Source organism: Entelurus aequoreus, linkage group LG05, assembly GCF_033978785.1.
Source record: "Entelurus aequoreus isolate RoL-2023_Sb linkage group LG05, RoL_Eaeq_v1.1, whole genome shotgun sequence".
NCBI classification, from domain to species: Eukaryota; Metazoa; Chordata; class Actinopteri; order Syngnathiformes; family Syngnathidae; genus Entelurus; species Entelurus aequoreus.
The window spans coordinates 32,495,494-32,523,477 of record NC_084735.1 but is presented as its reverse complement, the minus strand read 5'-3'; the positions used below and the strand labels follow the sequence as shown (position 1 = coordinate 32,523,477).

The 27,984-nt window shown below is 40.2% G+C and overlaps 2 protein-coding genes across 2 annotated transcripts; one reads left to right on the top strand and one right to left on the bottom strand.

Annotated features, from left to right (window-relative positions):
* Nucleotides 1-31: 31 nt before the first annotated feature.
* LOC133650507 (mitochondrial ornithine transporter 1-like) lies at nucleotides 32-22,998 on the top strand. Its single transcript, XM_062047825.1, has 7 exons — nucleotides 32-527; nucleotides 13,542-13,640; nucleotides 17,494-17,752; nucleotides 17,818-17,955; nucleotides 20,998-21,173; nucleotides 21,246-21,404; nucleotides 22,154-22,998. Exons 2-7 carry the CDS (start codon nucleotides 13,586-13,588, stop codon nucleotides 22,270-22,272), a joined length of 906 nt encoding a protein of 301 aa, XP_061903809.1. The 5' UTR covers nucleotides 32-527; nucleotides 13,542-13,585; the 3' UTR covers nucleotides 22,273-22,998.
* Nucleotides 22,863-27,810, bottom strand: LOC133650509 (transmembrane 4 L6 family member 4-like). The gene is made up of 4 exons (XM_062047826.1): nucleotides 27,370-27,810; nucleotides 25,392-25,457; nucleotides 24,992-25,125; nucleotides 22,863-23,774 (listed from the first exon to the last, which is right to left on the bottom strand). Exons 1-4 carry the CDS (start codon nucleotides 27,544-27,546, stop codon nucleotides 23,585-23,587), a joined length of 567 nt encoding a protein of 188 aa, XP_061903810.1. The 5' UTR covers nucleotides 27,547-27,810; the 3' UTR covers nucleotides 22,863-23,584.
* Nucleotides 27,811-27,984: the final 174 nt, after the last annotated feature.

The window sequence follows — 27,984 nt, the reverse complement described above, 5'->3', positions numbered from 1 at the left end:
TTTTGATCCCAACTGCAAACAGTTGAGACTGCGAACCGGAAGCTTCCGTGTTCACACAGTAAAGGAACAATAATATCACTCATACTGTTGTACTTTTCGGAATGTAATTACAAAAAAAAAAAAAAATCTAAATTTGATTAAGTTATAGTTTTGCACATTCAAACAGCATGTTGCGGTCAAATAAGAGCAAAGAAGAAACTATTTCGGACCGTGGAAAATGGAGCAGAGTGGGAACTCTTGAGAGCTTTTCCTCGCTGATGTGTCGCAACATCACCTCCAGTAGTACCGTTGTATTATTCTCCTCTTGGTCTGCACCTCTATCAATCATCCAAGCATTGATTTGAAGACTGCACAATAATACGAGAGGCGGAGATGATGTTACAAAAGAGATAAGAGTTGAGACAATCATGTGTGGACTGTTGGCATACGTTAGCATGATCAGTGTTAGCTGTGGCTAGCACGTCACCGGCGTCATTACACCACTGAGGTCACTTTGGAGTGAAAGTGCCGGCCGGCTCCTCTTAAAGGTACGTCATTCGCTTCTTTTATTTGATGTACTACTATACATGTCTTTATTCTGACTTCATCGAGTGTGTAGGGACAGAAAAACGTCGTCTTTTATCCGTGTTTGGCTTAGTATTGATTGTCGGAATGCAGGTGTGCTGCTAGCAAAATAGTGTTTTTTTATGTAGTCATTTAAGAAATGTAATTCCAAATAGTACACTTAATTATTTAAATATATGTACAAAGAGCTTTTTTTTCCCAACAAGCCGATGTAACCATCTCTTTAATGTGGCCCTAACGGTATGCTAACTTTTGTTTACACCTAAATGTAATGTAAATACACTGGGGACCTCGGATTCAGGAGAAGCAGCGCTGTTTTCGCAGGCCGCGAATTATAACTTTTTAAGGTCAAGGCAATATATATATATATATATATATATATATATATATATATATATATATATATATATATATATATATATATATATATGTATATATGTATGTATATGTGTGTGCATATATATATATATATATATATATATATATATATATATATATATATATATATACACTCACACTGTATATAACAAAACATTTACGTTACAATTGTCCATTATAGGGATGTCACGGTGTGAACATTTCTTATCACGGTTATTGTGACCAACATTATCACGGTTATTATTGCGGTAATTTTAAATGTGCTCAACATTTTCAAAAACTACTTATACTGAAATCCTTTTAACCAAATTCTTAATTTTTTAAAAACACACACATTCAAAATGTATATATGTACCTCAAGTAGAAAGCTGAATGTGCATATGAAAGCAACACACGCATTATAAACAAAGTAATATGGCAGAAACAAAATAATACTATACATAAATGAAAATAAATGTGAAAAATTCTCAAGATGGCATCTTATGGCTATAAGACGTTACTGCACTTTTTGTCCATATAGATAAAAAGCGTGTTAATACATGAGGTCAAATCTTATACGTAAGACTGCATGATTATGGACATGAGGTCAAATCTTATACGCAGGACTGCATGATTATGGACAAAATAATATTTAAGATTATTTTTTATCAATATTGAAATCACGATTATTAATCATGACTATTCACTATGTTTGGTAAAGCAGTGTTGGGGTGTGAATGCGACGGCATCATGTAATTTGTAATATCTAATAAAAATGCTATACATTTTGGGTCTGTATATTTAAATACAAATATTTGTGGTTTTTTTTATTAATAGTATCAGCGTGTCAGATTTTTTATTACATGCTGCCTTTATCTCTAGTTTTACATTTTCATAGAGGTATTTTTTAAGTTACGTACATTTACATGTACTAATTTGTGTAATGTACATGCTGTATCAGGACAGATCCATTGAGAGTTTGAGTAGAAATATGTCATATAGGAATTAACTATACACCATAAAACATTAACAAAATGCTATGTCACATGAATTGTTTTTAAAGTAATTACTTTGTGGAATGAAAAAAACAAATAATGTAAACAAAACATGGTGTTTACTTTTTGATATCAATATAAAACACAAAGCAGTTTGGCTAATGAAGATAAAGTCAAATAAACAAGCTTTGTTCTTCAACAACAACCATGTACTTCAGTGCAACAGTTTGGCCAACAAAAACAAAAAGGAGTGATGCCTCACATCTAACACACAATGTTTGTGCCTCCCGGACAACTCAACAAGCGTTCAATTCGATGAGACGACTAAACATTTTAGCTAGTATTGATGTTATTGGAACACTAACAAAGTTAGCAGTTAAATAAAGGACGAGTGAACATCCCAGTAAACAAACTACAAACTTTATAAACAAGTTGTGACAATGTTCCCGACACATCGCCTTATGCATGCTAACTCTCAGTCCCAGCAGCTAACGGAAGGATGCTAGCTGCACGTTCAAAATGAAACTGCAACATCAAATATTGTTCTCCTCCTTGCGCTTGTAATCGCACACCGAGACTCCACAGAAGTAGAAGCGATTGAAACGAAGCGGCTCCGTTAGCTCGGAGGTAACAATTTCAAAACATATTCCTTGGAGTCGCCACCATGTTTCCCGAGCCGAACGGCTCAAGTGCACATGCGCAGACTCTGCTGCATTTCAGTATTCAGGAAGTAAGCAGTTGCCTAAAAGGCATTACTAAATGACGGCTTTTCTGTAAATAAAAATGTAAACGGCGTTACTAACCGTCTGCAATTTTACCACTGTATCATTATACCGTTTATTGGTACATCCCTACTCCTTTCACAAGTAAAAAGTCAAGGGCGGTCACGGTATGTTGTTGCCGTAAGTGTTGGTACATTTTTAGGGCACTACAGCTAATGACAAGGGCGGTCGCGGCAAATGCCTCGATGCCGCGGTTAAATTCGAGCCCTGTTTTCGACCTGGTCGTGGAACTGTGGACCAGCTCTATACTCTCGGCAGGGTCCTTGAGGGTGCATGGGAGTTTGCCCAACCAGTCTACATGGGCTTTGTGGACTTGGAGAAGGCATTCGACCGTGTCCCCCGGGAAGTCCTATGGGGAGTGCTCAGAGAGTATGGGGTATTGGACTGTCTGATTGTGGCGGTCCGTTCCCTGTATGGTCAATGTCAGAGCTTGGTCCGCATTGCCGGCAGTAAGTCGGACCCATTTCCAGTGAGGGTTGGACTCCGCCAAGGCTGCCCTTTGTCACCGATTCTGTTCATAACTTTTATGGACAGAATTTCTAGGCGCAGTCAATGCGTTGAGGGGATCTGGTTTGGTGGCTGCAGGATTAGGTCTCTGCTTTTTGCAGATGATGTGGTACTGCTGGCTTCATCTGGCCAGGATCTTCAGCTCTCACTGGATTGGTTCACAGCTGAGTGTTGTTCACGAGTGAGGGAAGAGTGAATCGTGAGATCGACAGGCGGATCGGTGCGGCGTCTTCAGTAATGCGGACGCTGTATCGATCTGTTGTGGTGAAGAAGGAGCTGAGCCTGAAGACAAAGCTCTCAATTTACCAGTCGATCTACGTATCCATCCTCCCCTATGGTCATGAGCTTTGGGTTATGACCGAAAGGACAAGATCACGGGTACAAGCGGCCGAAATGAGTTTCCTCCGCCGGGTGGCGGGGCTCTCCCTTAGAGATAGGGTGAGAAGCTCTGCCATCCGGGGAGAGCTCAAAGTAAAGCCGCTGCGCCTCCACATCGAGAGGAGCCAGATGAGGTAATTCGGGCATCTGGTCAGGATGCCACCCAAACACCTTAGGGAGGTATTTAGGGCACGTCCGACCGGTAGGAGGCCACGGGGAAGACCCAGGACACGTTGGGAAGACTATGTCTCCCGGCTGGCCTGGGAACGCCTCGGGATCCCCCGGGAGGAGCTGTACAAAGTGGGTGGGGAGAGGAAAGTTTGGGCTTCTCTGCTTGGGCTGCTGTCCCTGCGACCCGACCTCGGATAAGCGGAAGAAGATGGATGGATGGATGGATGGACACTGGTCAAAATGAACAACTGGATTTAATTTACAAAACTTTTCTTTTTCATTGGCTTTTTAGCGTAATCTTTTACTAATTTTCAGTAATTACTTTATATTATGTTGTTTTATTTGTTTTTAAATCACAAATCAATGTGAAAAGCAGATATTTATACTAAAGATGGCCCGATACGGTCCTATATCAGCAAAAAAAAAGGATACAAAAATATTGGATAATATCGGCTTGCATGTAAAATGTCCACCATAAGCCTGCAGTATGTATACTTATGTACAAAGCTGGACAGCCAGTTAACGTCTAGTTGTCTTCCAATTAACACACACAGTTAGTCTTGTATTTTAGTCAAGTCCTCTACAAAAGGTATAAACATGACAGGTTATAGGCTAGTAGGAGCTAGCAGCTACACAACAGATAAACACACAAGCTAGGCATACATAATGAGTGTCCTTACAATAGTGCAGTCCAAAACACCAGAATTGTCAATATGAAAAAGTATAGAGTAATGATAGAAGCATATTAGAAATCATACAGTAACAAAAGTGTCCGCATCATTCAACTTACTGCATCATGAGCTTAACCTCATTCATTATTGTGGCCGACAAGTGTCACCAAAAAACAATTATTACCCCACCTTAACTTAAAGACAGCACATCTATCAAGTCTATCATAAGGTTAATAATAAATAGGTCAGTGTTCTACATACCTACCATTGTTTTCTGTTTGACTACTTTCAATTGATCAAACCTTGTCTAACGTTACATACTACAAAAAAACAAAAGTATGCACCATGATATATGCTCAATGCTCCATTATTGCTTTCATATCTTCTAACTTAAGTACCATAAATTCAGGACTGCTACTTATTTCCTATGGTTTGAATCCTGCGGCTTATAAAACGGTGCGGCTAATTTTGGATTTTTTATGTTTTGTGTTCAACAAATAGTTGTACTTATACACAAGCAGAGACACTGAAAAGGAGTGTAATTCTTTGTGCTATGGTGCCATCTTTTGGGCGAGTTTACTCGCTGTAGGTGCTGCGGGGTGAACGTCTGCAATATTTCCTTCTGTTTAGTGCTTTGAACCGGGAGTATTAGGGCCGTTCCGCCTTCTAGTCGTTCATAGCGTTGATACTCCTATGGATTTCCATTCATCACCCCAAGAAACGTTTGTAAGTTTTACAATATACAAACTCCGTTTCCATACGAGTTTGGAAATTGTGTTGGATGTAAATATTAGAACCTTTATTTAACCAGATAAGAAAACCCATTGAGATCAAGATCTCTTTCACAAGGGTCACCTGGCCAAGAGGTCAACAGCACATGTCACAGAGCAGTTTCAAAATAAATACATTAAGACATACATTTTAAAATACATAAGAGAAGTGTAAAACAACAGAGATTTACATCTTTAAAAACACAGGCACTGTGCAAACGTCTCTCTGTTTGTCCCTCAGGACAGAACGGAAGGCTCCAAATGGAAGTAGTTCTGTAAGTTTCAGTTTCGTCTGCAATTCATTCCATGCCATAGGGGCAGCAATGCCAAAAGCTCTTTTGCCAAATTCAGTCCGTACATGAGGAACAGTTAAAACATACAAATTGTTAGAACGTAATGCGTAAGAGCTGCTTTTTCTTTGTAACAGAGTACACAAGTATGGAGGTATTAAACCTAAAAGAGCCTTATAAATTAAAGTCAGCCAATGTGTGTATCTGCGTGCACTCAATGAAGATAATAATAATATAAACGGAATACAATGATTTGCAAATCATTTTCAACCCATATTCAGTTGAATATGCTACAAAGACAACATATTTGATGTTCAAACTGATAAAAACAATTTTTTTTGCAAATAATCATTAACTTTAGAATTTGATGCCAGCAACACGTGACAAAGAAGTTGGGAAAGGTGGCAATACATACTGATAAAGTTGAGGAATGCTCATCAAACACTTATTTGGAACATCCCACAGGTGACCTGGTGGGTGCCATGATTGGGTATAAAAGTAGATTCCATGAAATGCTCAGTCATTCACAAACAAGGATGGGGCGAGGGTCACCACTTTGTCAACAAATGCGTGAGCAAATTGTTGAACAGTTTAAGAAAACCCTTTTTCAACCAGCTATTGCAAGGAATTTAGGGATTTCACCATCTATGGTCTGTAATATCATCAAAGGGTTCAGAGAATCTGGAGAAATCACTGCACGTAAGCAGCTAAGCCCGTGACCTTCGATCCCTCAGGTTGTACTGCATCAACAAGCGACATCAGTGTGTAAAGGATATCACCACATGGGCTCAGGAACACTTCAGAAACCCACTGTCAGTAACTACAGTTGGTCGCTACATCTGTAAGTGCAAGTTAAAACTCTCCTATGCAAGGCGAAAACCGTCTATCAACAACACCCAGAAACGCCGTCGGCTTCGCTGGGCCTGAGCTCATCTAAGATGGACTGATACAAAGAGGAAAAGTGTTCTGTGGTCTGACGAGTCCACATTTCAAATTGTTTTTGGAAACTGTGGACGTCGTGTCCTCCGGACCAAAGAGGAAAAGAACCATCCGGATTGTTATAGGCGCAAAGTTGAAAAGCCAGCATCTGTGATGGTATGGGGGTGTATTAGTGCCCAAGACATGGGTAACTTACACATCTGTGAAGGGGCCATTAATGCTGAAAGCTACATACAGGTTTTGTAGCAACATATGTTGCCATCCAAGCAATGTTACCATGGACGCCCCTGCTTATTTCAGCAAGACAATGCCAAGCCACGTGTAGGGCTGCAACTAACGATTAATTTGATAATCGATTAATCTGTCGATTATTACTTCGATTAATAATCGGATAAAAGAGACAAACTACATTTCTATCCTTTCCAGTATTTTATTGAAAAAAAACAGCATACTGGCACCATACTTATTTTGATTATTGTTTCTCAGCTGTTTTTACATGTTGCAGTTTATAAATAAAGGTTTATTTAAAAAAAAAAAAAAATTTTTAAAAGCCTCTGCGCATAGCATAGATCCAACGAATCGATGACTAAATTAATCGGCGACTATTTTTATAATCGATTTTAATCGATTTAATCGATTAGTTGTTGCAGCCCTAGCCACGTGTTACATCAACGTGGCTCCATAGTAAAAGAGTGCGGGTACTAAACTGGCCTGCCTGTAGTCCAGACCTGTCTCCCATTGAAAATGTGTGGCGCATTATGAAGCCTAAAATACCACAACGGAGACCCCCGGACTGTTGAACAACTTAAGCTGTACATCAAGCAAGAATGGGAAATAATTCCACCTGAGAAGCTTCAAAAATGTGTCTCCTCAGTTCCCAAACGTTTACTGAGTGTTGTTAAAAGGAAAGGCCATGTAACACAGTGGTGAACATGCCCTTTCCCAACTACTTTGGTACGTGTTGCAGCCATGAAATTCTAAGTTAATTATTATTTGCAAAAAAAAAATAAAGTTTATGCGTTTGAACATCAAATATCTTGTCTTTGTAGTGCATTCAATTGAATATGAGTTGAAAAGGATTTGCATATCATTGTATTCCGTTTATATTTACATCTAACACAATTTCCCAACTCATATGGAAACCGGGTTTGTAATTAAAGCTATTCATACTTAATAAACCGTCTCATGTGGGATGTCTATACAAGTGCTTTCATGCAAATTTGTACATGCTATCGTAATTTAATCAAGCTAGCGTTGTTATCCTTAGGTAACACGTTTACGAGTGTCTGTATTAGTCTTAATACCTTACTATGGCCTTTTCTTTGTATTGTTTCAGTTTCATAAATTCCTCAGTAAATTCACCAAAACGTCACCGTGGAGTTTAGCTGATTGGAGAGCTAGCTTCCGCAGCTAGTGGGTCCATGACAAAGACTTTCATTTTGTTTGATCAGCCTTACAGGCACCGTTTGTAAACAACTAAGGTAAGTAAAGAAACATTTACAAAATCCATCCATTCATCTTCTTCCGCTTATCCGAGGTCGGGTCGCGGGGGTAGCAGCCTAAGCAGGGAAGCCCAAACTTCCCTCTCCCCAGCCACTTCGTCCAGCTCTTCCCGGGGGATCCCGAGGCGTTCCCAGGCCAGCCGGGAGACATAGTCTTCCCAACGTGTCCTGGGTCTTCCCCGTGGCCTCCTACCGGTCGGACGTGCCCTAAACACCTCCCTAGGGAGGCGTTCGGGTGGCATCCTGATCAGATGCCCGAACCACCTCATCTGGCTCCTCTCGATGTGAAGGAGCAGCGTCTTTACTTTGAGCTCTCCCCGGACGGCAGAGCTTCTCACCCTATCTCTAAGGGAGAGCCCCGCCACCCGGCGGAGGAAACTCATTTCGGCCGCTTGTACCCGTGATCTTGTCCTTTCGGTCATAACCCAAAGCTCATGACCATAGGTGAGGATGGGAACGTAGATCGACCGGTAAATTGAGAGCTTTGTCTTCCGGCTCAGCTCCTTCTTCACCACAACCGATCGATACAGCCTCAGCATTACTGAAGACGCCGCACCGATCCGCCTGTCGATCTCACGATCCACTCTTCCCTCACTGGTGAACAAGACTCCGAGGTATTTGAACTTCTCCACTTGGGGCAGGGTCTCCCCCGCAACCCGGAGATGGCACTCCACCCTTTTCCGGGCGAGAACCATGGACTCGGACTTAGAGGTGCTGATTCTCATCCCAGTCGCTTCACACTCAGCTGCGAACCGATCCAGTGAGAGCTGAAGATCCTGGCCAGATGAAACCATCAGGACCACATAATCTGCAAAAAGCAGAGACCTAATCCTGCAACCACCAAACCAGATCCCCTCAACGCCTTGACTGCGCCTAGAAATTCTGTCCATAAAAGTTATGAACAGAATCGGTGACAAAGGGCAGCCAACCCTCACTGGAAACGTGTCCGATTTACTGCCGGCAAGCTCTGACACTGATCATACAGGGAGCGGACCGCCACAATCAGACAGTCCGATACCCCATACTCTCTAAGCACTCCCCACAGGACTTCCCGAGGGACACGGTCGAATGCCTTGTCCAAGTCCACAAAGCACATGTAGACTGGTTGGTCAAACTCCCATGCACCCTCAAGGACCCTGCCAAGAGTATAGAGCTGGTCCACAGTTCCACGACCAGGATGAAAAACCACACTGTTCCTCCTGAATCCGAGGTTCGACTATCCGGCGTAGCCTCCTCTCCAGTACACCTGAATAGACCTTACCGGGAAGGCTGAGGAGTGTGATCCCACGATAGTTAGAACACACCCTCCGGTTCCCCTTCTTAAAGAGAGGAACCACCACCCTGGTCTGCTAATCCAGAGGTACCGCCCCCGATGTCCATGCGATGCTGCAGAGTCTTGTCAACCAAGACAGCCCCACAGCATCCAGAGCCTTAAGGAACTCCGGGCGGATCTCATCTACCCCTGGGGCCTTGCCACCGAGGAGCTTTTAAACTACCTCAGCAACCTCAGCCCCAGAAATAGGAGAGCCTCATAGGAAGACGTGTTGGTGGGATTGAGGAGGTCTTTGAAGTATTCCTTCCACCGATCCACAACATGCACAGTCGAGGTCAGCAGAACACCATCCTCACCATACACGGTGTTGATAGTGCACTGCTTCCCCTTCCTGAGGCGGCGGATGGTGGTCCAGAATCGCTTCGAAGCCGCCCGGAAGTCGTTTTCCATGGCTTCCCCGAACTCCTCCCATGTCCGAGTTTTTGCCTCCGAGACCGCTGAAGCCGCACACCGCTTGGCCTGTCGGTACCTGTCCGCTGCCTCAGGAGTCCTATGAGCCAAAAGAACCCGATAGGACTCCTTCTTCAGCTTGACGGCATCCCTCACCGCCGGTGTCCACCAACGGGTTCTAGGATTACCGCCACGACAGGCACCAACTACCTTGCGGCCACAGCTCCAATCAGCCGCCTCGACAATAGAGGTGCGGAACATGGTCCACTCGGACTCAATGTCCAGCACCTCCCTCGTGACATGTTCAAATTTTTTCCGGAGGTGGGAATTCCAACTCTCTCTGACAGGAGACTCTGCCAGATGTTCCCAGCAAACCCTCACAATGCGTTTGGGCCTGCCAGGTCTGTCCAGCATCCTCCCCCACCATCGCAGCCAACTCACCACCAGGTGGTGATCGGTAGGAAGCTCCGCCCCTCTCTTCACCCGAGTGTCCAAAACATGAGGCCGCAAATCCGATCATGGAACTGCGGCCTAGGGTGTCCTGGTGCCAAGTGCACATATGGACACCCTTATGTTTGAACATGGTGTTCGCTATGGACAATCTGTGACGGGCACAAAAGTCCAATAACAAAACACCACTCGGGTTCAGATCCGGGCGGCCATTCTTCCCAATCACGCCTCTCCAGGTTTCACTGTCGTTGCCAACATGAGCGTTGAAGTCCCCCAGTAGATCGAGGGAATCACCCGGGGGAGCAGTCTCAAGTATAAGGCTGAAACGACGCGTCGACATAGTCGACGTCATCGGTTACATAAATACGCATATTTACGTCACATTACCGTCATGGCGGAGCGCAAAGCAGACTGTGCGAGCGAGGGGGAAAAAGCACGCCAAAAGTCGTCAAAAGTGTGGGAGTATTTCAATAAACGGCCTAATAATGTTGTTGTATGCACACTGTGTCGAGCGGAAATGGCCTATCATAGCAGCACAACGGCTATGAACGAACATTTGAAAAGAAAACCATCAACTAGTCAATTGTCCGCGTGAGCATACGTTGTCATCATTACACAAAAACATGAATGTGTCATTTGTATCTGCTAGGGTTGTAACGGTACGTGTTTTGTATTGAACCGTTTCGGTACGGGGCTTTCGGTTCGGTACGGGGGTGTACCGAACGAGTATCTAAGCTAAAGCTAAAGTCTTAACAAGCTGCTTTGCTCCTTCTGCCTCTGTCTCAGCACGCAGCATTGTCCCACCCACACAACCATCTGATTGGTACACAGAAAGCGCTAACAGCCAATCAGCAGTGTGTATTCAGAGCGTTAACAGCCAATCAGCAGTGCGTATTCAGAGCGCATGTAGTCAGCGCTTCAGCGTCGAGCAGATAGGTGTTTAGCAGGTGAGCATCAGGCAGCTGACTCTCCCCAAATGATAATAAACCCCTCCCAGTCAACTACTAGTAACATCACTATGAGCCCGTTGACCTTCTAGAAACTTAAACTGCAGCTCAGCTCACTCGCAGTCCTGGCTTGAGGTGAAGGCTAATTACCTCTCAGTTCCAGCCACATCGACCCCTTCTGAGCGCCTATTTTCAGCTGCTGGGAATATTGTAAACAAGAAAAGAAGCAGCCTCACCCCAGAGCATGTAGACATGCTAACCTTTCTTCATTACAATTGTTAGTCACTCACTGGAATGAGTAGAATTGGTTATTGTGTACTGTGTTGGACTGGATGTTTATTTTGCACATTTTAAAAGCAATAATTAATGTTTACAGTGCTCCAGAATATTTAGATTGGCACTTTTTTGTATTGGATGTTTATCTTAATTTTTGCACATTTTAGCAAATAAGCAATACTTTCACTTTTGTTGAAATGTTTACACTGTTGTTACAGAATATTTCGTTTTGCACTTTTTTGTATTGGATGTTTATCTTTATTTTTGCACATTTGAAAGCAAAATAAGCAATACTTTTACTTTTGAAATGCTTATACTATTGCAGAATATTAAGATTTGCACTGGATGTTTACTTTTATATTTGCACATTAAAAAGCAAATAAGCTACTTTTAATTTTGTTAAATGTTAAAAGTTTTAAATGTTTACATTGTTACAGAATATTTTGTCATGTTGTTGTCAATGTTGACTGAGTGGCCATACTTTTTTTTTTTTTGTAAATAAAAGCCATGCCTTTTGAAAAAAAATGGCCTACATTTATTTTTTCATCTTCATTTTAAATAAAAAAAATAATCGGTAAAAGGAAAAATAATCTATAGATTAATCGAAAAAAATAATCTATAGATTAACCGATTAATCAAATAAAATAATCTATAGATTAATCGATAGAAAAATAATCGTTAGCTGCAGCCTTACTCAAGTACTCCCTCGAGTGAATCCAAAAAGGGTGGGTACTCTGAGATGCCTTTTGGCGCGTAAGCGCAAACCACAGTCAGGACCCGTCCCCCCACCCGAAGGCGGAGGGAAGCTACCCTCTCGTCCACTGGGTTGAACTCCAAGGTGCAGGCTCTGAGCCGGGGGGCAACAAGAATTGCCACCCCAGCCCGTCGCCTCTCACTGCTGGCAACGCCAGAGTGGAAGAGAGTCCAGCCCCTCTCGACAGAACTGGTTCCAGAGCCCTTGCTGTGCGTCGAAGTGAGTCCGACTATATCTAGCCGGAACCTCTCCGCCTCGCGCACTAGCTCAGGCCCCCCCCCCCCCCAGCGAGGTGACGTTCCACGTCCCAAGAGCTAGCTTCTGTAGCCGAGGATCGGACCGCCAAGTGCCCTGTCTTCGGCTTCTGCCCAGCTCACATTGCACCCGACCTCTGTGGCCCCTGCTATGGGTGGTGAGCCCATTGGAGGGGGGACACACGTTGCCTCTTCGGGCTGTGCCAGGCCGGGCCCCATGGGGGAAGGCCCAGCCACCAGGCGCTCGCCATCGTGCCCCACCTCCGGGCCTGGCTCCAGAGGGGGGCCCCGGTGACCCGCGTCCGGGCGAGGGAAATCTGGGTCCTTTGTTTTTATTCTTCATGGAGGTCTTCGACCAGCTCTTTGTCTGATCCCTCACCTAGGACCAGTTTGTCTTGGGAGACCCTACCAGGGGGCATAAAGCCCCCGGACAATATAGCTCCTAGGATCATTGGGACACGCAAACTCCTCTACCACGGGAAGGTGGCAGCTCAGAGAGGAGATTTAAATTAGTTATTTACACAAAATCTTTCTGTGTAAATAACTAATTTCACAATGTATGTATCTGCTGCTTATAGTCCGGTGCGTCTAGTATATGGAAAACATACTAATTTAGTGGGTGGCGCTCATATACCGGTGCGCTTTTATGTCCGGAAAGTACGGTATTTATTTTTTTATTATTTTGTTGCATGATTAAAAAGTTATAAAATTTAGAAGATATGCAATTGCGTGCAAATCTTTTGTTTTGTCAACATTTAAATAACAAATATATATCGTAATATTTATTCTGCTTACCTGTGTTTGCTCTGTGATGAGGTGGCCATCCATTTCCTACCGCTTGTCCATCTCTGGGTTGCGGGGGGGTTTGGAACATATCCCAGCTGCACTCGGGCGGAAAGCAGGGTACACCTTTGACAAGTCGCCACATCACAGGGCCAACACAGATAAACTACTAAATAGACTTTATGGAGTATTATTTGTTTAACGGCATGTTAAATTTTATCTATCTCCGTTAGCCAGAAACCCAAAACCATTCATTCCAATGAGTGGTTGTGTTTTTATTGATGACAGCATTGTACCCAAGCTTTATAGATGAGAACACATTTTAAAATCTATAAGGAGAGTGCTTAATGATTACTCTGTTGTGATGAATTGGTGTGTTAAAAATAACATTGACTTAACTTAAGAAATATCCTTCATGTGTTTGACAGGTGCCTGACACAAAGAGCAAACTCTTTTGACAATCTGGGACAGTATGGCACCTCATCCGGTGGTCCAAGCCATCATTGACCTCTCTGCCGGAGCAATAGGTACCCATGCTGGCAAAATCACACAATACAGGACCTATTTTGTGTTTAGGGAGTCACTTAAAGGTTAAATGTGAGCAAATATTGATTCTACTTTAAAGTGGAGCGCAAATGGCCATATACATCTGTCTCGGTTTTCTGGCTCATTTGCTTCTCGTTTCCACTGAGCATTCTCCTCAGTTGATTGCCCTTCCCTTGGTTGTACACTTTAGCGACAGTAGTAGTGAGACACACACCTTCACCACCACAACTATGTTGAAAATCCTCCCGAGAAGAGTGAACTCTTAACTAGGGATGTTCCGAACAACATTTTTGCCTACGATCCGATCAGTTTTCAAGTCCCGATGCGATACTTTGACAAGGCAAGGAAGGCAAGGCGAGTTTGTTTATAGAGCACAATTTTTACTCAAGACAGTCTAAGAATTGTGTTCAAAGTGGTTTACAGAAAATTACAAAAAAGCAAAAATAATCATAATTCAAATTAAAACCATAAAACAATCACCATAAAACAATCATAACTCAAATTTAAATCAGAGTGTAGACACAATACTTTCAGTTGCACAATTTAATAAAAGTATTTCAGCCTGGATTTAAACATTGCCAACGTTAAGGCCCTTCTGTCTGACAAAAATTATAAAAGTGAAAATGTTTTATAGCAAGTGACTAAAGTAAACACAATAACACATTTTTAAAAATCTTCTTTTATTAAATGTAGAATTTTCTAGTATTGTTATGAATCAGATGAATTGCAGGACAGGGAGATGACCAGGGGTGCCGAAACAAGCCTGCTTGTTAGCATAGGTAGCATCTAGCCTGCTTACTTGTCGCCTGCGTTCTCTCTGCGAGCCCGAACATTGACGACTTTCTACTTTGCTGCTAATCCTATTTGGATGATTCCAATCCCAACACTGTTAGTTTCGAACCAGTTGTAGTTGTAGATCAATTATTAGTAGCCAGCGAGAAGATATATTTTTCACGTGACTGATGTAAACAGAGGACACAACACCAGAAGTATATTACCGAGGGGGCGTGGCTACAGGATATAGTTGCCAAATTGGAAACGTTATCTAAATTCTTTGCATGCATCTTATAGAATTTGACATTATGATAATGATGTTAGTAAATTATCTAGTTAAAAAAAAATAATTCTGTGGTACATTACATGGGACATGTAAGTGTCAAAAAGATAACCAAAAGAGGTTGGTAGATGAGAATAAATGTAAAGGTAAAATTAAAGTGTACAAATGCACCAAATTGCAGGAAATGTTGTCTTGATTTTCACATTTTTCTTTTAGGGGTTAGTTGGCAGCAATTTGTGCTGATAGAAATGTTGCTCTTTTTTCCTCAATGTTTCTCTTTTTTCGCAAAGGGTGCTCACATGCCTGCATGTTTTTTTCAGGGCTGATACCATAGCCAATTATTGGTAGTCAAGGAGGCCAGTAACTGATAGTTGAAGCCGATATTTATTTGCAGTAACAGTTATTTAAACATGAATAGGATACGCGAGTAAACAGCTGGACAAGGCTTTAAGTAGTTAGTTTTTTTTACATTATTTTTGTGGAAACATCAGACCAGTGGCAACATGTTTATTTTGACACTAATGTTGTGGTTAATTTAGTGCCAAACAACATCAGGGGATTTCACAACACCTTTATTATGTGTGTCTGATGCTGCAGAGGATCATCATTTGCATTTCAAAATATGGGAAATCTCTTGGGAAAATTGGTAAAAGCGCTGCAGTGGGAAAAAAAAGGCAACCCTTCCCATGCAGTGCAAATGGGCTGGTGCTTGAGCAGTGTTTAAAATTCCTTTTGAAATAATCTTTCATGGGAGTACTTCTCTAGCCATGTAAACACTGGGATACTGCTGTGGTAAAGATTGACTGAGCGCCACAGCTCATCAGCAGCGTGGTTGGGGGCGTGGTTATTTACAGCTAGAATTCACCAACTAGAGTATTTCATATATATACATATATATATATATATATATATATATATATATATATATATATATATATATATATATATATATATATATATATATATATATATATATATATATATATATATATATATATATATATATATATATATATATATATATATATATATATATATATATATATATATATATACATACATACATACATACATATATGAAATACTTGACTTTCAGTGAATTCTAGCTATATATATATATAAAAGAAATACTTGAATTTCAGTGTTCCGGTGGCTATCCATTAGATGGCAGTATTGTCCTGTTTAACTTCTCCGTTCATGATGAGTATATCATTTCGGCCACCGTGTTCAATGGAGAAGTCTGTTCTACATATTTACAGGCAACATACACCTTCCCCTTCGAACTGTCCTGGATGAACTGAAATTCTTGTTTCCATTCGTTTTGGAACTTGCAAGCGTATTTCTTCATCTTGCTCGTCGACGGCGTCGCCATGTCTGTAATTTCCGCATTGAGCTGGAGGGGGCGTGGCCTCCAGCTCCGGCTGAATACCGGGAGTTTGTCGGGAGAAAATCTCTGCTGGGAGGTTGTCGGGAGAGGCGCTGAATACCAGGATTCTCCCGCTAAAAACGGTAGGGTTGGCAAGTATGGTGTAAGGTCTTGCGCACAAAAGCTGAAAACCTGTGTACAATGTTTCCCATGCAAATTATGTGATCGACAAAAACACAATCGTTCACCTGAATAAATGGGGGTTCATTCATTTTGTACGGAGAGGTTTAGTCAGATTTCTTTGCGCAGTTTAAAAACTTAGACCCCTATATCAAATAAACTTCCATTTTCTCTTTATGCATCCCAATTACGGGGCAACTAACGATTATTTTGATAGTCGATTAGTCAATGATTATCTTAACGATTAGTTGATTAGTCAAATAATAAAGCTTACAAATATTTAATGGCTCTAATTTTTCCAACGACTTCTAAATGCAGCTTACTAACAACAAAGATGACTAATTCATTAATAAATATTGAATATTTACAAAAATTAAAATGACTAATAAAATGTTGTCCATTTAAAAAAAAAAAAAAGGATAGGAAAATTGCAAAAAATATATATACTGTATATACTTTTTTTTTTTTAATGTTAAAATAGCAGCAATGAAAATAAACACAACACAAACTTCCTCAAAAAGAAAATAATTTTGTGATGTTTAAAAAGCTGGTATATTGACTATTGATTAACCATAGGCAGTTTTAGCACTCTTATAGTCTAAATATGTAGAATTCTATATTTGATTAATTCTTAAAATGTTGGCTAATTAATAGATGATATGTTTAATCTTATGATGCCTCCGCGTGGCTTTTTTTACAGCATTGCAAATTGACGCTGCTTTAGGAAGTACTTTAATTGATGTAGACAAAGTTTAGCTGGCTGACTTGGGCTAAAATGAAAGTTAAATATATTTTTTACACAACTTTGTCTCACACTTGTTAGCTAGCTAGCAAGGTACAAGCTAACACCCGTACCGAGGTTGAGATGCGTCCCCCCTCCAAATGTCCGACATACCTCCGCTTTAAATGCTCGCCTATCACAGATGTACTGCCATTAAAAACAAGGTCCGCTTTGCAAAATCAGCAAGTTATTCATGTTTTTAACAAGAATAAGAGGAAATGTTCTCACACATTACATGTTATCATTGGCGATGCTTTTGCGAGTGGCGGTGCTGACCCGCTTCCTCCCTGACAAAAATGAGGGATGACGTCACGACTATTGTCGACAAATATGATCGTCGACATTTGTTGACAAATATAATTGTGGACTAGTTGTTGCAGCCCTAATCTGAGTACTTTTGTCCATTTAGTTGTTTTCCCACTTTTTTCTGTTTGGATTCTTTTTTCCAAGGCGGGGCTGCGTGTGTCTTCAGTGGTCAACCTCTGGACACAGCCAAGGTGAAGATGCAGACCTTCCCCACGCTCTACAGGGGCTTCATCCACTGCATCACGTCGACCTACAAGCTTGTCGGCGTACGTGGCCTTTACCAGGGAACCTCGCCGGCTCTGATGGCCAACATCGCCGAGAACTCAGTACTCTTCATGAGCTACGGCTTCTGCCAGCAGGTCATCCGCTTCGCGGCGGGTTTGCACAGTGACGCCGTGCTGAGGTAGGATGATGAAACGCAGTGAAGGCGGCGAGGATCTCTCAGCTGGTTGTTTCTCTGCTTGGTAGCGATGTGCAGAAAGCGTGTGCCGGCTCAGTGGCGTCCATTTTCTCTTCGCTGGTACTCTGCCCCACGGAGCTGGTCAAGTGTCGGCTGCAGGCCATGTATGAGATGGAGCTCTCGGGCAAGATTGCAAGGAGCCAGAAGTAAGTGGACTTCGAGTTTTGACAGTATGCAATGTTAGGAATATTGGTATTTGATTCTCTATTTTTTCTCTGTTCGTCTATTGGGCATGTCCTGTAAGTTATTGTCATTGTTATGACAACTGGCTGGATGAGAAAATACCACACTGACCCCACTACAGTATGAGATAGCTCGACTAATATTTGTTTGTCTAGCAATTCAACAAGCAAACCAACAGGTAGCACCAAAGGACTTCTGAGTCGTTTGGTGCCAGGGCTGAGTGAGTCAGAGCTTTTCTTCCGGTCACTCTCACATAGGGATGCAACTAACAACTAATTTGATAATCGATTAGGAGACAGCTCAGAGGGGACAGAGCCTTCTTTGGCTATTTTTAAGACCCTTCTTAAAACCCATTTTTATTCACTGGCTTTTAACCCAGCATGAGACTTTAAACGGTTTTTAACTTCTTAACTGTTTTTATCTAACAAATTGTTCTTTTGTTCTTCAACTGTGCTTGTTTTTAAAGGGCTTTATAAATAAAGTTGGTATGGTAATCTGTCGATTATTACTTCGATTAATCGGTTAATAATCGGATAAAAGAGACAAACTACATTTCTATCCTTTCCAGTATTTTATTGAAAAAAACAGCATACTGGCACCATACTTATTTTGATTATTGTTTATCAGCTGTTTGTAAATGTTGCAGTTTATAAATAAAGGTTTATTTAAAAAAATTTTAAAAAGTAGCCTCTGCGCATGCGCATAGCATAGATCCAACGAATCGATGACTAAATTAATCGGCAACTATTTTTATAATCGATTTAATCGATTAGTTGTTGCAGCCCTACTCTCACACACCAGTGAGGTGGAAAGAGCATCAGTTCGCTCTGCTGGCTTCTGCAAAGAAGTGCAACCCTTTTGCCTTGATCACCCCAAAACTTAGTTGATTAGACAACAAATGTATTTGCGGTATTCATTTATTTGACACATCTTTAGTATTCAAATACAAACACTAGATCAGGGGTCGGCAACCCGCGGCTCCGGAGCCGCATGCAGCTCTTTGATCACTCTGATGCGGCTCAGCTTGTCACGGCCAGGGCGCATTGGAATGCGCCCGCATCCTTGCGCTCTGCTTCTCAAACCTCTCTCTCTCTGATCTTGAGATGAAACTGTCTGACATAGACATGTGGGTGTCCAAGTTTTTTTTTTTGTCCTGTCCAGCTTCTCAGGCAAATCATATATTTGATGTAGATGCCCATATCGGCTGTTCAGATTTACTTTACAAAAGAGAAGTGTAGGATACTTCTCTTGTTGCCTTATTTGTATTTGACTTTATTGAATGTATTTATATTATCATTTGGTGCAGCCGGGCTGGAGCAGGAGGGGATAGAAAGAGAAAAAAAGGAAGACAGAGGGGGAAATTGCGGGGACAAGAGGGGGATTAGACAGAGAGACAAAAACAACAACAACAAATACAACAACAACAATAGAGCAACATCAGCAAATACGACATGTACAAATATGATGGTAAAAGTAATAGCAAATGAGCAGTTAGCAAAAATAAAAAAATAATATAGAAATGACAATGAGCATTATTACACTACAAATGGAGCAATACAAATACCAATAGACATAGCGCTATTGATAATGAACAATACCAATACTTTACCTTTATTATCAACAATACAGTTGTTCAAATGCAACAATACATATACGTAATGATAACTTGAGGTACGAAAGAATGCAGAAAAATGGAGGGGAAGAAAGAGAAGCAACCTACATTAACCTTGTAGATTGTTATAGTAACAATAGGTTAAGCTTTGTCAGTGTGCCATGTGTTATACCCAGTTTACCCTAGGGCAACAACATTAATATATGTTTGATGAAACGTGATTATATGCATGAGTGTATGTATGCATATGTACTTGTATATGTACAGAATGTGTATATGTGTTTGTACAGTGAATGTATATGTACAGAATGTGTATAAGTGTTTGTACAGTGAGTGTATATGTACACTATGTGTATGTTTGTATAATGAATGTGCGTGTGGATGTACGAACTTTGAGTATGTAAATATGTGGGTGTCCAAGTTAACAGCGGACCTTGAAGATGTTTCAGGCCAGAAGGCCGTTCTTGCTCAGAATCACAAATGGTGTGATATTGAAAACCTCCCCAAACCAGACAAACTTGTGTTCGAAACTTGGAACGCTATCCCCGACTTTTATGTGAACAAAGTATGCAGTTGGAGTCCTGTCGATCTTTGGATCCACATATGTATGTGAGCAGTTGTTCTCCAACATGAACTTTATTAAAAACAAACATCGCACACGCCTCACAGATGAGAGCTTTCAATCCTGTGTGAAGATAAAGGTGACGTTATACAGCCCTGATGTGGAGACGCTGTGCGCTGCGGTTCAGGAGCAGAAATCACATTGACCAAGTATGATAAATATTTTAATTTCCTATAATTTTGCATATAGTCACATTTTTTAATTGTTCAGTGAAATAGACATTTTATTATACAGGTTGGCAGCTGGCTGCACAGCGCCAGTAAAAGGATGACGGCACAGAGAGAGAGGACGGCATTTTTGGTTCTCTGCCAGTGGATAATTTAAGTTCGGCGTTTTGTTTTTTCATTACTACAAGGAGGACTTAAATAGACATTAATTAGTTTACTTAACCTTCAACCCGACGTCTTTTTCGGAGTTAAAAACGTTTTGTTGCATGCAGAAATTTTATTTCATTTTCTCTGCAGTCGTTCATTGATTTCATAAATGTAACCCATAATAGTTTGTTTATACATAGCACAAAGCAAAAAAAACTTTATATGCAGTGTTATTTCATTTTAAATTTCAAAAGACTTTTATGGCTCACATTGTTTTCTTTAATTTGTGAAACGGGTCAAAATGGCTCTTTGAGTGGTTGCCGACCCCTGCACTAGATTGACAAAAGTATTTAGTTTTTCGACACAATTTGCAAAGGTTTATGTCAGAAAAGGGGATTTCTTTTTGATTGTCTTGTTCGGCTGATCCGCAAGTAGCTCATGTGCCCTCTCTCTGAAGCTCGGTGTGGTCGGTGATGAAGTCCATCATGAAGAACGAGGGGCCGCAAGGCTTCTTTCAGGGCCTGACCACAACTATCGCCAGAGAGGTCCCCGGTTACTTCTGCTTCTTTGGCGCCTACGAGCTCAGCCGCAGCGCCTTTGCCGACTACATGAAGTGTGACAAAGACGACATAGGTGAAGTATAATCATGAAAGCCCAATTGCGGGCTGTTCCATGTTTCTGTGTCTTACTGTGCATGTTGTGTAGGCGTGGCTCCAATTGTATTCAGCGGTGGTTTGGGAGGGGCGTGTCTTTGGCTGGTGGTCTACCCGATGGACTGTGTCAAGTCTCGCATCCAGGTCATGTCCATGACGGGTAAACAGGGTGGATTCTTCAAAACCTTTATGACCATCGCACGCACTGAAGGTACAGTAGCTGACCATCTTGACAGCTGTTTTGTGGTCTAATGCAGTGGTCTTTAACTGGTGTTTGGTGAATTTTAGGGATGGGCATTAATTTAAAATCTACATTGTGATATACATTGCAGCCTCTTGCGATAATTATTATTTTGCATCATATTACAATGTAGCATGTTTATCTGTTACTTGTCCTCTAGTTTTCCAGTGATAATGATACTTGTAAAAACACATGTCATTTGCCGCTGTAGAGGCAAGGATTAGTGATTTAGAAGATGCACTGTGAGGTGCATTAGCCGCTAGCTTGTTAGCGAGGACTCTGCATTAAAGACGCTTTTGTTTGCTTGTCGCCGTTACAGCTAGAATGTGTCATCAACATACATTGTCATTACATCATTTACAGTATATCGTTTACATCACGCAACCTCAACAAATGACAGTGTGGTGCAAAAGTTGTTTCTTTAAAATTAACCAATTAAAGGCTCAGTTTTTACAGTTTGTTTATTCAGCGTGTGAACTAGTAGTTTACAATATTGATATTTTGGTCCATTTTTCAGATTCTAGGAGATACTGAGTTGTATCAGCTGTAAACTATAGTCTTTTAAAATTATTAGGAAATACATTTTAGAAATATTTCATTGAGACAAATGTGAGTACCGTAGTTGCTTGTCATCAAGGGTGACAGCCCACAGCCAAACCAATTGAGGACTACAGTTTTAATACATCCCATTTATCTTCAGCTTTCTTTCTGTTTTTTAGGTATGAGAGCACTCTACTCGGGTCTCACCCCCACCATGGTGCGCACCTTTCCTGCTAACGGAGCCCTCTTCCTGGGCTACGAGGCCAGTCGCAAGATCATGATGAAGCAGTTTGAGTGAATGATGCAGACTTTTTCAACAAGCCTTGAAGTGTATTAGCTCATGAAAACTCCCACTGATGTTGAACCACGTGAAGGATCTGCATTTCTTGTTTACATCCTTTCAAAGTATTTTATTTGTTTTAGAGCTAACACATGGGAGTGCCCTCAAGAGATTCTACTGCCAGTACTTGTGAGAGACAGATCATGTGGAATTGTCCGCACTCCATCCTCGCCTACCTCAATACATAAATATTACATAAAGTACAAACACTCCTTTTTAACGCACAACAATTTTAAAGTAAAGGTGCTCACTGGTCTGATACATTTGATCTCTCTCTTCACTTGGTTTTAGAAGTAGTGTCATTATTGCACAAACTGATTTCCTAGTGTATTTGATGCCAATGACTTCTTACAAGCCAAATCATTTGTCAGCTCTGCTAAAACACTCCAACACAACTCAATTGTTTGCCTTCTGTCCATTGTCGTTTCAACACAAAACTTGCCTTTTAAATAGTATTTTTGCCTTTTGTTCCCCTCCAAATGTCTCTTAGTGTTGTGCTAATTGCTCTCTGTGTACAGGGTTGCTCCACTCTTTTTGCAGTACACAATTCTCAAGTCATATTCCTTTTTAATATAGATGTTTTATTAACAAAAATGCCAACAGCTGGAAATAGTTGTGTACATTATATATAACAACCTTGGTATTGTAGTTAGAAAATTAATAAACGTTTCTCTGTAGAAGCATTGCCTTGTGCCTGTTTTAATACAACTGCTATCGTGTGCATTCTAATGCAGAACAATTGATAGAATAATGTGAATTATACTTATGTTAGTAGGACATCTGGTGAAATTAGTGAAGTAGTCAAGTGGGCCAGCAGAGGGCGTATGGAAGCTGCAAACAAAAAGACACTGACATCTGGAATAGTAATAACATGTCAGTTGACAAGATTCCAACCTGTCAGAGCAGAGTCTTCTAGATCAGTGGTTCTCAACCTTTTTTCAGTGATGTACCCCTTGTGAAAATTGTTTTAATTCAAGTACCTCCTAATCAGAGCAAAGCATTTTTGGTTGAAAAAAAGAGATAAAGAAGTAAAATATAGCACTATGCCATCATTTTCTGATTTATTAAATTGTATAACAGTGCAAAATATTGCTCATTTGTAGTGGTCTTTCTTGAACTATTTGGAAAAAAAGATAGGTTTTTATTTATATTTATAAAGGATTTTTGAATTGTTGCTATTTTTAGAATATTAAAAAAAAATCTCACGTACCCCTTGGCATACCTTCAAGTACCCCAGGGGTACGCGTACCCCCATTTGAGAACCACTGTTCTAGATGATTGTTTTTTTGCTGCAGGTTCCACACAGGCAGCCAAAGAGGCCGTTGATCATCTGGATGGCACACAGGACCAGCTGCAGACAGCCGCACGCCAGCAGGGTGCCGAAGAGTCCAGTGTTGAACTGCACAATGTTCCTGGGCTCGGTGCACTTCACCCACCAAGTGTCCTCAGTCAGGTAATCACTGAGCACACAGGGGGGGTATATTAGCACAGGCCTTCCACATAAACTCATATACAAGCTGCACATTCAACTATTTTACTGTAATTGATAGGAACATCATGAATCAAAATTGAAAGTGTAAGCCATTTTTTGTTAGCGCAGTTGTGACGCGTGTTGCGCTATCATTGTGAAGGCTGGAAGTGGTTGACGGTGGGAAAAAAGGACGGCTCTTGATGGTCGCCGTGTTTGAGAGACGAGACTGTTGCCCACCACATTAGGAACCTTTAATGTCGGGTAAAATGTGCCATTCTATTTTTTACAGTGACGTAGCAGGAAGAGGCTAGGAAACCGGTAAAATTTCAAATGAAATGCCCTGTCATTCGTCAGTTGACATTTGACATGCGCTTGTTCATGCAAAATGTGTGTGACTTGTGTAGAGCACAGGTGTCCCACTCAAAGTTCTTGCCAATAGCCAGTCCTAATCTGATCTCAATGTTTTTTAAAAGAGTAATTTAAACTAAATTGAATACTGGGGAAAGATAGCACTTGTTGCCTATCCCAGATTCCTAAAAATAAATTTTACCATGAAAAATTATTACAATTATTTAGAGATTGTAAATTGTGTATATAGGCCACTATTAAGTTAAAGCTCACAATTTTGTATTGTCCCTGGGTTTTCACTCAGTCCTGTTACCCTAAAACACATTCCCTCGTATAAAAATTGTTAAATGGTCCACAGGAAGTTGGATCATTCAGATCCATGGGAAGACCAACAAGTGCAGTTTACTCATTTTTTCCCCTGTACCTTCAATTATATTTCATTATGACGAAGGGTTAAACTCAGCACAGTCCTGTTATCAAAATACCTAATATTGTTATTTTCAAAATACTTTTTGTTGCTTTGTGTCAACATGCCATTAGCATGAAAGTCTTGTGGCTATATTGCATGTATTTGCTAATTCTATATTAAAACCTCACTCATGTTACCTAAATATGAGTCATCTCTGACTTGTAAAAAAAAACCAAAATAAATGTGCCTTGGATTTTAAGTATTTTGATATACGTATTATTAGATTTATAGTTGGAAAAAAAAGTTTTTAACTGACTTGATAATTACAACAAGCAGATAACAGATTTGGAAGAATGGTCAAGAGATCATGCAGTCCCAATATTTACAAAATGGCTACTGAAGTATCGCATGATTTTCACCCCCTAGAACCAATCACATCAGGATTTTACCTGTCTTTGAAAGGCGTGCTCCATATCAGGAGGACTTTACAAAGGGGACCATTCTTCAAACCGAGCGCGGCCACGCTCAAATTGTACAAGGCCCCGGCCACGCCCACTGCAGCGAATGCAATCGATAAGAACATCTGAGGAGGTTTCAAAGATAAGCAAAGTTCAGGAACATCTTGGTCAAAGTGAACGTGTCTAAGAAGATTGATGAACCAGAAGACAACACTCCCTTAAAGGTCCATTTAGTACACTTAGAACATTCCTCACATTTTTTCTTGAAAAGTAGCCTGCATCACGTTACACACATTTGTCACACGGCTAAACAACACAACTTTACACACAAACACTTTTTCTATAGTTTAATATTAAACTTTTTATTGTGATTCAATTAATTTCCACTTACCCCACAGCGATTCCCACAGCATCCTTGTTTTCCTGTCAAGTGGATGTAAAGTGCAGGCAGCAACACCTGGCACACATCGATATTAAATCAAACATTTTTTTAAATGTTTTTTTTCCACGTTGTAACTAAAAAATACTGAATAATGTAACTCCCTTCATAGTATCAAACGATTGAACACTTCAACTCTGAAACCATTCTTTTAAATAAGTCTTATTTTGCATGAGAAATACATATATAAATAGAGTAATGTTAAAATAAGTTATCTTTTGTATTGATTATTTTGAAAGCATGAGAACCAACATTTTTACTAAAATCTATTAAAATAAAAAAATACCCTAAAGAAAATGGTATTTTCCCACATTTATAGATTAATTAAATGGATAAGATATATATACAGATCATTGAAATATATATCAACTGTCAGAAAAGTATTAATTTAACAATGTCAATATTGAGTTTGAGTTTGAGTTTATTTCGAACATGGAAGCATACAACATGATACATCACAATTTCCAGTTTCTCTTATCAACATTTTCGAAAAGGAGTAGGAAGAAGCAGAGCTTATTTAATCCTACCCCTTTTCCTTTACATAACAGTTGCTAAAATTTTTGTGTTACTTCCTGTTCTCAATTTATTCACAATATACTCCATAAGTAATCACAATAATGTTTCTATACTTGACTTAAATGATCTATATATACAACTGATGAATATGTTTTTGCTTTTTTCCTGACATATTTCAATGGTTATACATTCTAAGATATTATCTATAGCAAATGACATGTTTTTTACCACTTTGTAGTTCAGGTTCTTCATCACGTACACAGCTACTCCTCCTCCATTTTTGTTGGTTCTGTTGATGTAGTTTAGTTCATATCCTTCCAGATCAAAATCTATTCCTTTTTTTAATCATCAATCCATGTTTCTGTGACAGCAATCACTTTGAAGGGTTCGTTGATGTGTTCCAAAAAGTTCTTAATATTCTTAATATGTTCCAAAATAAATATATTTACTGTTTAGTGTTAATTTTATTGAAACATGAAAAGTAAAAGGCAAGAAAATAAATCTATAATAGCCTAGAAAAAAACTATTTTTTTCCCCCAGATGTGTTAAACAAAACGTATTGAATATATAAAAAGTTATGAAAATATATATCAACTGTCGGAAAAGCAATAATTTAACAATGTCAATATGTTTAGGAACACATATATAATGTTCAAATAAGCTTTGAATTTGAATGAAATATGAATACTAAGAACACAGGTTTGAATTTAAAAAAATGGAAAAAAAAGAAGAAACAAAAACAATAGCCTAATTATTTTATATATTTGTAGCAAAACAAAATGTATTAAATATATACAAGTAAAATAATATAAATTACAATATAATATATATATGCAAGTATAGTGTGATATACTGTAATAAGTCAGCTCATATTGACTGTTTAACATTGTCAATATGTTTTAAACTTGTAAATACAGTAAAATAAATAATTTTCAAATACGGTTGACTAGTGAGTGCACAGGCTTGTCATACTAGGACTAGCAAGAACCAAATCCTAATTAAATGTTTTATTTTAAACTTAGATTTCAGAAAATAATAAATAAAAATGTATATATTATAGCCCAAAACATTTTTTATATGAATTAAATACTGCACATGTTTTCAAATAATATTCTCTCAACATGTATTTATAGAGAAACACAAGAAGATAGAAAAATATATGAATATAAATAATGCATACTGTTAAACAGTGAAATGTTAATTTTGCTCTTATATGTGCCTAACTGAGGTAAGCAAAATACAAACCAGGTCAAATACTTTGCTGTTCTGCATATGGTTACATGAATACCTGTTTTACATGTTGATTTAAGTACATTTCTTACACTTACTAGTAACGTTAACAAAGGAATGCACAAGAGCACGTGGTCGGTCACACCCGCCATGGGACGCCACAGACATGTTGAAAACAACTCACCATGACTCCGCCGCCGACGAGTCCTCCCATGTACTTCACCTCCTCAGTAATATGTCCATCTTTGGCATACTTGGTTTCGGCATCAGGAAAGAACAACACAATATTACAAATGATGGATATGAGTGCCAACGGGTACAAAGTCACAGCAATGCAACTTGAACACCTTCCAGTGCACATGTTGACACAAGTATGACAGCAAACGACAACAGGGGGAAAAAAAGAGTTCTTGGTCTTAGTAAAAAAACTCCTTCCTTCGTCTGGCTTGTATCGCTAGTGACCCTGCAAGGGAACTGTGCTGCCCTTGTCTACCTGCCCTCTGTTGTTAGGGTGTGGGAGGTGGAATGACAAGCAGATAACGTGGTCAAACAAAAAGTCTGGGATAGGCAGCACGGGTAAATGTGACTCATTCCTGCACCGCAGACAATCCTCGGTTTGTTGAGAGCACTTGAAAAAGTCATGTGGTCTGCATGGGGATATTGAATTAAACTTAACCCATCCTCAAGCTTCCACTATTTGGGTAAATCAGTAAGACTAGAACTGGCCGTCAGTTGTCTCTATTGTCCATGTTGATATGGTCACAGAGCACACGTTGGACTTTGGACACGGTTAAGAACA